A 13,684-nucleotide genomic window follows, 5' to 3' on the forward strand; every position below is an offset into this window, starting at 1 on the left:
CCATCCACTCAGCTACTCTGCTGCTTCTTGAGAGTAAAAGAACCCTGGCACACTCATAGAAGGCATTTATTGACCTTCCTCAGATTTCTGAGGGCTGCTTAGCTCTTCTCAGGACCTACCACTTCTGCTCCTCAGCTCAGGTCTCTGATTTTGTCCTCCAGATAATTACTCAGTTCATGAGAGCAATCTCTGTAACAATTCTCCCTACTTAGAGTCCAGTTAGCATCCAAGGACTTCTATGCTCCCAGATGCCCATGGGCCCTGCATCCATGTTCCTCGGGAGAGGAATTATAAAAGTAGGAAACAAAGGAGAAAGGGCTATCATTCAAATTATGTTCCCAGAACTTCCCTGTCTTACCTTTATCTTAATTCCTCTTAATTCTTGCCTTATTTAGGCTACAATAAATCAAAAACAAAAAAGCTTATTAGGGTCATGATATTTCAGGACCCTGAAGCTCAGAAATATTTAGAACTTTCTGATATGTATCTTTAAAGATACTTTTAGCATAAATTAGGGTTACATTTAGCATATTTTTGAAATGTCGATCTAGGGATATTTTCCTGCTCACTTTTTCCTCGCTGCAAATTTCCTTTGAGTAACATAAGTACCAGAGATCAAGCTGTTAGCCTTCTAAGATTTAAATGCAGAAAATTTTCTGCTTCATATATTACCATCTCAGCAGTTCCCACTTCATTCCTGATGTTCTTCAAAGGAGACATATTGATATTTGGAGACAGAACTTCCTCAAATGTAAAACCTTATATATCTCACACTATAAGCTGATTCACTTAAATGAAGAAACTTATTAGAGGACTTATAGGCAAAGGATAAAATGAAAACAAAGACCTCAGGCAGATTATACTCTCACTGGCTTATCAGAAACTCATGTTTGTTGTTCCTACAATCTAATACTTGTGTTTGATGAACTTCTCTAAATTAACTTTGTGAAAAGTAGTTAAAAATCATCTCTACAGGTAAGCAAATAAAACATAACTAGAGAGGAATAAAAAAAACTGTCTTCACTCACAAGTATCCTCATCATGGTGTGGATGAGTACGTGTGGGTATGCATGTACACGTGTGTGCATGTATTTTGAGAAAGTTACAAAAAGGCAAAGGTTTCCATGATAGCCCCATGAGGCAAAGACAACAAACCGCCTGCCAGTATCCATTCTCCCCTTCTTCCTTAGTATCAGAGCTTTCTTTTATCTTCTGGCATATTACTACCCAGAATAAAGACTACATTCTCCATCCTTGCTAGCATGTTGGTCTGGCCATATGACTAAGCTTTGGTTAATGAGATGGAAGCAAAAGAGCTACATCTCTTTCAAAGGAAAAGAGAGTGTGGTGCTCCCTTACTATTTCCTGCTGCATGAAATGCTGATACAATGTCTGGAGCTCCAACAACTATCTTGGACCACAAATGATCTTGAGGGTAGAAGTCAAGAACTAAGATAGGAGAGCAGACTGACAGTAAAATCCTAGGTATTATCTGATAACCATGAACCTATCATATCAGTCCTAGATGCTAACCTTTTGACATCTTTTATAAAAGAATGAAACAAACTTCCATTGTCTTAAACAACTGTTATTGTGGTTTCTATTCTAAGCAGACAAAACATTATTCCCAAGTATCAGATAGTAATATTTATAAACTATTTTAATATCTGAGAAAATCCAGTAAACATTTTCTTCTAGTTATGGCTGCAATTATTCTTTTATTACCACTGTTTAATTACTACTTTAGTGGCACTTGGTATATGTTAAGATAAAGAAATATATTTTCAATACTTTAAAACAAACTAGATATATTCAAATATATTCTAAAACAGTTTATCAACTATAATGTAGACAAAACCAAACTGCAAGGGATGCTACTCCATTAACTTTAAAATTTATACTCTATAAAAAAATAAGGCAATGAATGTGTCTGCAAAAAAAAAGGAATAGTGTATTACCTCATGTATATTGCATCATACTATCCTCATGAAATGATACTCTATCTTAGTAAAAACTATTACTAATCCATAGAAAGAGTCATAGCAATCATTTATACAATATATGCCAAATGAACAGATGCACATTAAACCAAGAAAATACAAAATCAATCCCTGACATAATTCAAAAAGAAATCACGTACTTGATACTGATTTATTAAAAATGTTTTGATCTAATAAGTAGCTGTCCTTATATTTCAACCAAATAATAACACAAATTCAACAACATTTACCACCAAAATATTTCTCTCCAGTAATGACTAGCTTTCAAGTAGCTAAATTTTCCATTCTTAACATGATCCAAAGAGCAAAAGCATTATCAAGTTATTATAAATGCTGATCCATCATTTAAAGTAAAAATAAATCTAGCCAAATTTTAATTTGATTAAGATAAAATTATTTAAAAAATACTTACAGGAGATATGTTGGCATAATTTGAAGTCAAAACATTACATTTTTTATAAACATCGATCATATCTAACATGTTACTATTCTTTAAGAAATCATCATAAATCTTCCTAATGTTCTCATAATGGTCAATCACTTTCATATTTTCAACTGGTAAGTTCAATTTCTCATGTAGTAAGTATTTCCAGGTCAATAAGACATCGCTGAGAGAGACTGTAAATTCTCCACTGTACTGAAAGAGATAATGCCAAAAATAAAATGATAAAGTTGGATGCTAGATATTCATTAACTTACAATTAAGATAGAAAGTACAAACTGAATTTTGTCATAGAAAAGTCTACATTGAATTCCTGTGGATTTTAAAAGAACATCAAAGTTGAGCTATGGCATAATTTTAAAACCAGATATAAAAGAAAAAGATTTTGATGATTTTTAAAAATATGAACAACTATAATAAGTTTGCACATGACAAATTTAGCAAATATAGTCATCTTATTTCCTGAACTTCACTAAATTTCTTCTACCCAAAGTGGGGAGATGGGTGAGCAGTGAACTGAACTTAAGTGCTATTGACTGGGGAAACATTTGATTCTGTTAATACTTAGTTCCTTTTAGTTCTTTTTGCTAATGTATTTTTAATCTCTTATTTAAAACTGTCATGTCATACTGAATTCCTACATATCACATTATTCCAAGTGTTAGTCTTAATGCATGAACATAAAAATTAAATTTTTAAAAATTATGTTTTATTTCATTACTATTTCAGAAGCAAAATATCGGTGCTAAAATTTGGGGTCAGAAAAGAATTTTGAATCTTCCCTGCTCATCATCGCACTAAACTATAACAAACAAGTGCTAAGAAGCCATAGTCAGGTTTCTTTCTATAAGTTGTCAGATGTTACTAATCAGACAAAATTGTTCGTTTTTTCCTCTTCTTCAATATCTACATGATAAATTATCCCAGTGGACATGTTGAAGATTTTTAATTGATTGCATTCCGTCCCACTTAATATCTCAGATATTAATAATGGTGCCCTCCAAAACATGATAGACCTAATTCAGTAAAAAAATTCTAACTACTCCTTTCTGCAGCATGAGTAACAAATAATTTTAAGTATCCATACATGGTTTTGAGATGCAGATTTTGTTGCCCTCTTCCATAGTTAATATGCTAGTAGTTTCTGCTAACAGCAATATCTTCCCATTAATAGCATTTAAAATAATGGGTGTGTATTTAAATAGTACTAGTCATTGGAACTAAATTATAACATCATCTTTAGCCAATGAAGAATAACAGAAAGAAATCAAACACAGCCAAATAATATATTATTTTCTACATATCTGACTCTTTCAAATCTCTATATCTTTTATAAAGATATTTTCTAACTACTATCCAAATTTAAGACAAGGTGCTCAAACTGCCTTAAAATAATTAACTCTTTACTCAACCATATGGAGGCAACTAAGGAAATTATCTTTATTGTCCTTGGAGTAGAGACCTGTTATATAAAAATTATGAAAATTAATTATATTTCATGAAATTAGTTCAATGAACAACCAAAAGAATGAGTAACTCTCAAACACTGGACCCATAACCCAAATGTAAGACAGATTTGTAATATCTCAGCATTGCATCAAAATTGTATACTTTACTTCCCAATCCCACAAAGGTTACATACCATAAAATTTCCAAGTGGTATTTAAGTTAAATAAATCCAGTTATTTAGAGCTTCAAAACTAAATTGTTTTATCTCAAAAATTCCTAAAAACTATTTTGGTATAACATCCTTCATGTTAAAAATAAATTAAGATTTTGCCTAATATAAGTGTACAAATCTCATCCTAATGACTACAACTAGTTAAAGTAAAACTATACAAGCTTTTTTATTTTTTTCAAGAAAACTGGTTACTTGTTTATTGTGTTACAACAGCAATGAAAAGTCCCCATCTACCACCCTTTATAACTGTAAAGATTAAACTGCAGTTGGAATCAGTATATTCATCATTTACCCCCAAAAACGCCATATCAGAGTACATCAGAGTCTGTCTACTCCATTTCTTTAACAAGCAATGAAGAACTTCATGCTCGTGCACAATACGGAATCATAGCTTTTTTTTATTTGTACAGAAAGAAATGGACAAAACTTCCCTCCCCATCAAGGTTGTTAGAAGAAATTAGGTAATGAAAGGGAGAAATGCAAATCCTAAAGTCAACCAGTGCTTTTCCCATAACTCCAAATAAAAAACAACAATGAAAGTGCTCTAAGGTCTGGAAATCTCTCTATAGTACAGAGGTGCAAGGAAGCGATAGATTTCTCTCATCACATTTACAAGTTTAATGTTCTAAAAAAGTCTTTCCTCCAGGGAAACTCATGTGATCAATTACTGAATATAATCACACAACTCCATTTGAACTAGTCTGAATTCAATGTGCTTAGTCTAGAACCATCCTTGATTAGAATTAATCTTATGATACATTTTAATAGATAAATATATGAAGACTAATCAAAAATTATTTTTAAGAATAAAGTATCTTAGCCCTTTGTATATCAAATCAGAACCTGAAAGGTAAAAGAATGTACATTATTTTCACATATACAAACTATGTGCTAAAGTAAAAAAAATAAAATGTCCTTTAATTCAAGCCCAAGCTCTGTCCATGAAACTGCCGGCAGGTTATACGCCAGGAGAAAGGTCCTTCACACTGAGGGTCACTCCTGCTTGTCTCTAGCAAGGCCGTGTTTTCACCATCATTCTCTTTAAAACTGGCCTCGCAAGGCAGCACGGAGTCGCTGGTGGTGGGCAGTGCTGAGCTGCCCGCGTCACTTCTGTCACCATCTGGTAAAGTAAGACTCAGATCTGCAGTCGAAACGCCCCTGGGAGATTCTGGGGCGGGCGTCTCCTGCATGTCCTCAAGCTCTCCCCAATATCCCAGGGCTTTGATGACATCAAGTTTACACATTGGACACATTCGGTGATCCAAAAGCCATGGGTCAATGCATATTCTATAAAAAATACGCTTGCATGGCAGGATTCTGATAACATCCTTTCCTTTAAAATTTTCAATACACACTGCACAACTTTCAGCATCAACATCAATTCCCTTTTCTCCATGCTTTACAGTATGAAGAGGAAGCTGCCCAATAAGTTTGTTTCTTTTCTATGGCTCTGACTTCCAAACTGTGAGCCAGTGTATAGGAAGCGCTGTATATAGGAAAATATTAGCCAGGCTAATGAGATAATCATTATGGTGATAAAGGCGATGGCCACAAACACCACTGACTGACTGCTGATGAACTCCTGTACGTGCCGTGTGCCGAGCCCTATGGTCATTGTGACCGGAATGTCTTTCTGCACCAGATCCACAATTTCTCTTCCTTTGGGGTCGCTAACAATAATGACTACTATATTTCCGGTTCCCGCGTGGGACAAGGGCGCGGTGAGGTTCCCGTGGCGCTCCTCGTTGTACGGGACCACGGCCGAGGCGTTCCACCACGCTGCCGCCAACACCTTGTCCTTGAAGGTGCCGCCCCCGCGGCCGCGGGGCACGAGGAAGCGCGTGCAGGACGCACAACCCTCGGGGTCACGGTCCTCGGCGTGCGGGACGCCCACCAGGCCCCGCGCGCCCTCCTTGGGCGAACTCTCTACAAAGCGGCCGCTCTCCGAGGCGCTCCGCACGCTCTGGTTGGCCTATGGGTCCACGTACTCGGTGCTCACCATTGCCGAGTACCACTGGAGCGCCCGGCCCCAGGCCCCGGTCCCCGGGTCCCGGGCGCGCACAGGGCCAGCGCTAGCAGCGCCAGCGCGCCGCGGGCCCCGCCGCGGGCCTCGGGCCGCTGCCGCCACGCCATGGCCCTGCCGCCGGGCTGACTGGGAGAGGGCCGGGCGGGAGCCGGAGGGCGCTGGCGTGCGAGGCCACCAAAAAGCGCGGAGAAGTCGACGCCAGCTGCAGAGCCCGGGAAGACCCAGTCCCAGCGGCCTATACAAGCTCTTGATCTTGTGAGAAAAGGTTTTGACTAGATTAACAGTGTTTATACTGGGATTATAAAAACATTTTAAATACAAATAAAAATACACTCCAAATATCAGCTTTCATGATCAGGTGCCCACCATGACAGCGTAATGTTATTCAAACCAGTAACAACTGATTGAGAGGGTCTGTGGTCAAATCAGAAAATGTTTTGCTAGGAAAACACGCCAGCTGGCTAATATCTGAAGGAAGTTCAAAATGTTCAATGCTTTAGTTCTCTGATGGACATAAAAAGGATTGTATTTCACAAGAATAAAATGAGAAAAATGGAGAGTTACATTTTATCAGAGCGCTTGTACTTTTTACATTTTACCAAAGTTACTTTTATAATTATTCAAAATTTTAAATAAACTTTACATTTTTAACCAACTGGAATTCTTGTTATGGAAAGAGAAAAGATAACAGATTTACTTAAGAGCATTAATTGGCTGTGTGACCTTGAGTAAGATACTGAAATCCCTCTGAGTCAGCTTCCTTGGTTATAAAGTAAGACTGTACAGATTAAATAACACCTGATAAATGTTAGGTAATAAAAACTGTCAGTTTCCTTTCTCTTTTCTTATTCAAGTAAAATAATTATTTGTTTGTTGGGGGAAGGGTAGTAGATAAATGTAATACAATTTTAAAAACAGTTTCTTCTTATTTGTTATGTCACTGTTGGATCATTTTCAAATCTAACAGTCAACCCCAGGTGCTGTGATTGCTTCCTATGAAGCTATAAAATTAATAGCTTTGTTTCATCCAAAGGACCATTTGTAATGTTCTTAAGGCTACTTAAGGTGAATAACAGCCTTAATAACATAATGGCCAGACAAATTAAAACTACGAAGCCAATTCCGAAGAAAAGAAAGGCTAAAATTTTATTTGCAATGTAGTAATGAAGTTATACATATTTGCCATATAACGAAATTAATAATCCTCAGTGAATCTATAATAGCTTAAATCTTTAGCGGTATTAAAACTGCTAGAGAGGTGTTATATTATTTAAGCTAAAATATCCCCCCACCTAAGAAAATATTCCAAGACCCTAAAACTCAAAAGTTATTTTCTTTCTCCCCACTAAAGCAGTTAAGAAAACAAGCGCACCAATAAACAGACTAACAACTCTACTAGGTAGTCAAAGGTTTCATTGTAATCAAATGTTATTGTAAGGACTATTACTTTAGGGGCCTATGTTCTCAAACTTCAGAGAATTAAAAAACTAAACAGAGCTCAAAGTAGAGGGTGGAAAATATAGATGAAGGATATATACAACCAACTCCACCTTTTTATTACTATCTGCTACTTATGAATGCACCTGCAGGCAAGTGTATGTTGTTTCACATTGCCAAGTGACTTGAAGTCTGAGCACAGATGGGGATGCCTGAGCTGACTCTGTACATGGAGAGTTAAAGTAAAACTGACCCACGACCCACCATATCCACTGCACACGTGCATGCATATATACATGAACTTGGAAAAGTTTAGTTGCAATTCATATTTCCTCTTCTTTCCCACCCAGAGTCTGAATTTTCACAGTGAATTAACAAGTAGAAAATTAACAAGTAGAAAGCGATACTGAGTGAATGCTACATAGACAAATCCTGAAGAAAAAGTGACTTGTATTGAATATTTCAATATGTCAAAATTTTTACAATGAGAACTAAATTTTCTCCAGGGTACATTTCACTTAGCTTGTGGATATATTTTTTTAATTATTCATAAACAAACAAAGGAGGTGATTTGAACATGGTCTGTTTGATTCCCGAACAGTAGTCCTCAATCACTATTCAATAATGATTCTTAATAATTTCACTTTCTCTCTCTCCTTATTTTCTAGTGCATGGTCACCAAGGTTTAACCTTAAGCTGGCCCATTCCATTATACAATATCCTCATAATATATTATTTACCTTAGTACCATTTCTTCAGATTACTAAAGAAGGACAGATTTTTAAAAAAATGCTCAGGCAGTAAAATTGGCAAGACTTGAAAATGAATTACAAAGGGGAGCAAAGGAAAGAGACCCTATGATGGTCCTTAGGTATCTAGCTTCAGTGACTGAGTGTGGAAGGTAAGGTAGGTGGTAAGTTGAGGAAGCAAACAATGTGATCTACTTTTAAAAATTGATGTGGAGACAGTAATCAAGGTAAAATGTCCAGTGAGTACTTGACCATACCAGAGTAAGACTCAGTAGAGAGGTCTAGCATATGAATACTGGTGAAACAGGAAGTATATCCAGTGAAAGTGGGTAAACGGAGCGCACTGGAAGATATCAACAAAGTGTATAACATATATCTAAAATATATGTACAACTCTTTCAAAGAGTGAGAAAGAGACAAAAATAAGTTGACAGTAAAATAAGCATAGGAAATGAATAAACAGTTCAAAAAAGGATACCTAAATGGTCAGATAAGAATTTTAAAAGGTGCTAAATGCTTTAGCTAGCCGAAAAATCAAAATGAAATATCACTTTTTTTCTTTTCTAATGAAGTTTGATAACACCTAATATGGAGAGAAATAAGAAAATGGTAATCTCCCACACTGTTGATATAAATGTCAATTCTAACAGCCAAGTTGAAGAGCAGTATGGAAGTATCAAGGCAAATTAAAGATGTACCTACTATATGACCCACTGAGTATGGGGCTTAGATTACGTCTTGCTCAGTGCACAGACATCTCATTTCAGTGCAAAACTGTAATACCAAACAACTTCAAACAACCCAAAAGTCCTTCTACGAATAAAATGTATCAGTCACACAAAGGATGACTGTTAAGATGAATAAATCGTATCAAATTTTCTGTCTATCAGTACCTGATGAAGTCCTGAAAACAATGTTGAATGATAAAAGCAAGACGCAGAAAAATGTATACCATTTGTTATAATTTTAAAACAGACACTTTAACAGTGCAATTTGTACAACTGGATATACAGAGAAGCACCTCCTGGTATAAAATACCTAAAATTACAGGAGAAAATAGGAAAACTTTTATTAAGCATGACTGAATTGTCCATAAGAGAAGGGAAATTACAAAAGATCAAAAGCAGTGAAAAAGTGCCAATACAGAAGGGTAAGCAAATGGCAGGGTCTGTGCTTCCCTGGTGTCTACCACGCCCTGGCATTTAAGAAGCTGATTTTTATGAACTCTGAGCACAAAGTTTAGGAGACAAAGCTGACCATAAGAAGGCAGGAAACTGGATCAGAGACATTCCTTGCCCACCTTCCATATACAGCCAAAAGCCCCTAAAGATCAACACTCTTACTGTGTCCACTAGAACAAAATCTGCCCAGCAGAAGGTGATGGTAGAGATACTTGCTGGTGAAGATTTCTGAAGCAGTCTCAGCATTGTGCTTACCTCTCTGGGTAATCGTCACTTAGATTTTTGCCTAATACTTAGTTTCTGCTGAGATAGGGGAAACCAGTCATCTACCTTGGCAGAAAATTGGGGGTTTATTCCCCGGACAGGGTAAAATACTCTCTGGATTGAAGAATGCAGCTGAGGAAGAGAACCCAAATGAAAATCATAGGAATCACATGACATTTTATATTCTAAATTTTGACACACTTTTCAGGCACCCATCACATAGGCAGCTGAACTTTACACCCTTCATGCAGGAGGAAAGAAGACTCTTTTCTGAGGAAACTGTTCCAAAAGGGATATCCTAAAGATATCAACATCAAAGCTTCTCCAACCAAATGGCCTAGTAAGATCAGGTTGACAAGCCCTAACCCTGCACAAAGAGCTTCCAATAAACATTTTAGTGTTCCACTTAAATATAGGTGGATGGCCAAGGATCACCATGAAGGAAGTCTCTAATCAGAAGAAAGGAAGTCCTTCCCAAATAAAACTAACAAAACCAAGGAACTTGGAGGAAACACATTACGCAAGAAGATGAAAACCTCAACAAAATATTATTAATAGTCTCAAAGGAGAAAATATTAGACCCAGGAATCAAGAACAGTATGACATTATAAAAAGAGAACAAAAAAGGGCTCTTAGAAATAAAGAGGACATTAGCAGAAAATCTAATAGTTATGTCACCATTAAGCTAAAAAACTATTAAATGTGGAATCTTTGACTATTGGTTGAAAGAAAAGTAAAACAAGGTGAATGGATAAATAAAGTGATACATCCATATAACAGAATATCATGCACTGCTAAAAAGAAATGAGCTATCACACCGTGAAAAGACACAGAGGAACCTTAGATGCATATTACTAAATGAAAGAAGTCAATCTGAAAAGGCTACATACTATGTTCCAACTATGTGACACTCTGAAAAAGGCAGAACTATGGTGACAGTAAAAAGATCAGTGGTTTCCAGGGACTGAGGAGAGGGAAAGATGAATAGTAGAGCACAGAGGGTTTTTAGGGCAGTGAAACTATTCCATACATACTATAATGGTGGACATATATCATTATACATTTGTCAAAACCCACAGAATGTACACCACCAAGAGTGTTTAGGGGGGCTTCCCTGGTGGTGCAGTGGTTGAGAGTCCGCCTGCCGATGCAGGGGACACAGGTTCGTGCCCCAGTCCGGGAAGATCCCACGTGCCACGGAGCAGCTGGGCCCGTGAGCCATGGCCGCTGAGCCTGAGCATCCGGAGCCTGTGCTCCACAACGGGAGAGGCCACAACAGTGAGAGGCCCACGTACCGCAAAAAAAAAAAAAAAAAAAAAAAAAAAAAGAAATCTGGGGCAAGGAGGAAGAAAGGGAAGAAATTAACATGTATATAGACAGCTAAACAGTTGTACTGGCCTCCTTGCTATGCCTTGAACATGCGAGGCATTTTCTACCTCAGGGCCCTTGCATCTGCTGTTCCCTTTGCTTGGTAGTCCCTTGCCACAAAAATTTCCACAACTCTTCCTTCTTCCCCCCTTTCAAATCTTTGTTCAGATGGCATCATCTTGATGAGGCCTTCCTTGACCACCCTATTCCAAATCACAAGAACTCTCCCACCCCAAACTCTAAACACTCCTTAGTAGCATCTCTATTTTATTTTCCTCTGCAGCACTTATTATGACCTAAAATGCTAAATATCTTATTTATTAGAGAATTATCTGTCTCTCCTCACTAGAAGATAAATCCCATAAGAGCAGGTATTTCTTTCAGTGGTATATTCCTAGAATATATATATTCTTAGAATAACGTTATTCTAAGAACTTAATAAATGTGTGGAAAGAATAACTGACTACCTAAGATAGAATTTTGTCAAAATTTTTCTATGTTCAAAATTTATCTTAATAAACATTGTTTTAAATATGCAAAACAGCAAACCATCCACACTTAGGAAAAACTATCTCTTGTTTTAAGATTATAGAATTTCTAATTTTCAGGTGTTAAATTATTCTTCCTTTTTCAAAATGATGGTTCTAGTCACTATTTTTTCTCAATGGCTTTACGTGCTAACATGAGAAATGTTCAAATCTGTCAATATCCAATTTGGGGGGGAAATTTTATTGGTAAATGAAATCTAAAAGTCTGGGAACTAGTGACTTATAGGATTAAAATAATTCATCAGGGACTTCCCTGGCAGTCCAGTAGTTAAGACTCCACGCTTCCAATGCAGGGGGCACGGCTTCGATCCCTAGTTGGGGAACTAAGATCCCACATGCGGCGTGGCACAGCCAAAAAAAAAAAAAAAACATTCATCAGAATGCCATTTCACTATCTAGCCCAACAGACCCATTGAAACCATTCCACCCTTCAAAAATCTTCTTCTCTAGTCAAGACAGTCTCCTTACCATTTTCAAACCATCATGATTTTAATCCCCCTGGATGCTTCCACTGAACTGACTTTTCCCTTCCTTCATCGCTTCTTTAAATTCTTCCCATCCAAAGACTTCTCTCCTTTAAGTATATTATATAAAATCCAAGAAGGCTTTCCTTACCACTCCAGCCTACATCCATCCTTCTCTCATCTGAGTGCCTCTAGCCCCTTAGGTAGAGCTTATTCCAAACACTGGTTTGGCCCAAGCCGACTGTGTAAGAATCATTTCAGATTAAAAAAAGGTTAAAAAAAAGACAATTTCCAGGGTCTCAGTGCAGATTAGGAAAATCAGTGTCCAAGGCTGGGGTACAGAAGCCAGTATTTTTTTTTTTTTTTTTTTTTTTTTGCGGTACGCGGGCCTCTCACTGTTGTGGCCTCTCCCGCTGCAGAGCACAGGCTCTGGACACGCAGGCTCAGCGGCCATGGCTCACGGGCCCAGCCGCTCCGCGGCATGTGGGATCTTCCCGGACCGGGGCACGAACCCGTGTCCCCTGCATTGGCAGGTGGACTCTCGACCACTGCGCCACCAGGGAAGCCCCAGAAGCCAGTATTTTTTAAAAGCCCTCCCAAATGATTCTGCTTCACAGCCTGGCTTAGGAATAATTAATCTATACTACAGAGCCTGAAATTAGTCATAAAATACTTGCATTAAATAAACATTATTTATGTGTGCTTTCTAGAACTTTTCAGAGAAGAAGTTTTATCAAATAAAAATAATTTTTAACCATAATCATAATAGTTGTATGTTTACCTTAAGATTTTAAATTAAATATCAAATGTGCATGTCCCATGTCAAATTATACATATAAAAGCCTTAATTTTGAAACAAATCATTTCAAATCCAATTGTAACATTTTGACAAATATATGCAGAGGCATTTGTGAATACAGTATATTGATATTATCATAGGAGAGCATATACTGCAAAGAAATTAATGTAATTAAGTTTATTCAAATGTGCAGCAAACAAAATTCACTTAAAAAAAAAGTTAACCTAAATACAGTCTACTAACCTGTTTGTTGTTCTCTGCCATGGAAAGCTGCAATGCCAAGAGCATGGAGTCTGCACCACATACAGTAGTTCTCTCAGAGTTACAAAAACTGTGCCAATTCCTTCTGAACTCTTTAATCATATCCAAGACAGACTTCTGATTAAGCACAGCCATCCTCTTAAAGTAAGACAGAAGGCAATGTTAAAAAGCCTTATTTTAGTTGGAAATTGATATTTAACATGTATAAGGAAGCAGTTACAGAAAAATAGTGAACAAGAGGTCTTTCATATTTATAAGATTGCTTTTAATTAAATTTAGGAAAACAGAATAATACAATTTCTGCCCAATCGTATTTTCCTCTCCTCTATTTTTCTTAAGCCAAATCTTTGAAAATAACAAAATCCAACCTTCAATCTGAAAATTCATACAAAACAGATAAAGGCAAATTCTGCAAACATAATTATAGACACAAACGTAGCTAATTAAAGCTGTATTTTTTAAAA

General features: G+C 36.9%; 1 protein-coding gene and 1 pseudogene across 1 annotated transcript in view; both read right to left on the reverse strand.

The window, feature by feature from the left end:
- PARPBP (PARP1 binding protein) overlaps nucleotides 1-13,684 on the reverse strand; it is a 90,614-nt gene that overhangs the window by 73,317 nt on the left and 3,613 nt on the right. The window contains exons 2-3 of the mRNA XM_060164757.1: nucleotides 13,203-13,358; nucleotides 2,413-2,637 (exon numbers count right to left, since the gene is read on the reverse strand). Of these exons, the coding sequence (XP_060020740.1) occupies nucleotides 2,413-2,637; nucleotides 13,203-13,355 (378 nt within the window). The 5' untranslated portion in view covers nucleotides 13,356-13,358. The remainder of the gene's footprint in view (nucleotides 1-2,412; nucleotides 2,638-13,202; nucleotides 13,359-13,684) is intronic.
- LOC132529254 (E3 ubiquitin-protein ligase RNF149-like) lies at nucleotides 4,974-6,256 on the reverse strand (annotated as a pseudogene).

This window comes from Lagenorhynchus albirostris, chromosome 11 (genome assembly GCF_949774975.1).
Source record: "Lagenorhynchus albirostris chromosome 11, mLagAlb1.1, whole genome shotgun sequence".
Classification (NCBI taxonomy): domain Eukaryota; kingdom Metazoa; phylum Chordata; class Mammalia; order Artiodactyla; family Delphinidae; genus Lagenorhynchus; species Lagenorhynchus albirostris.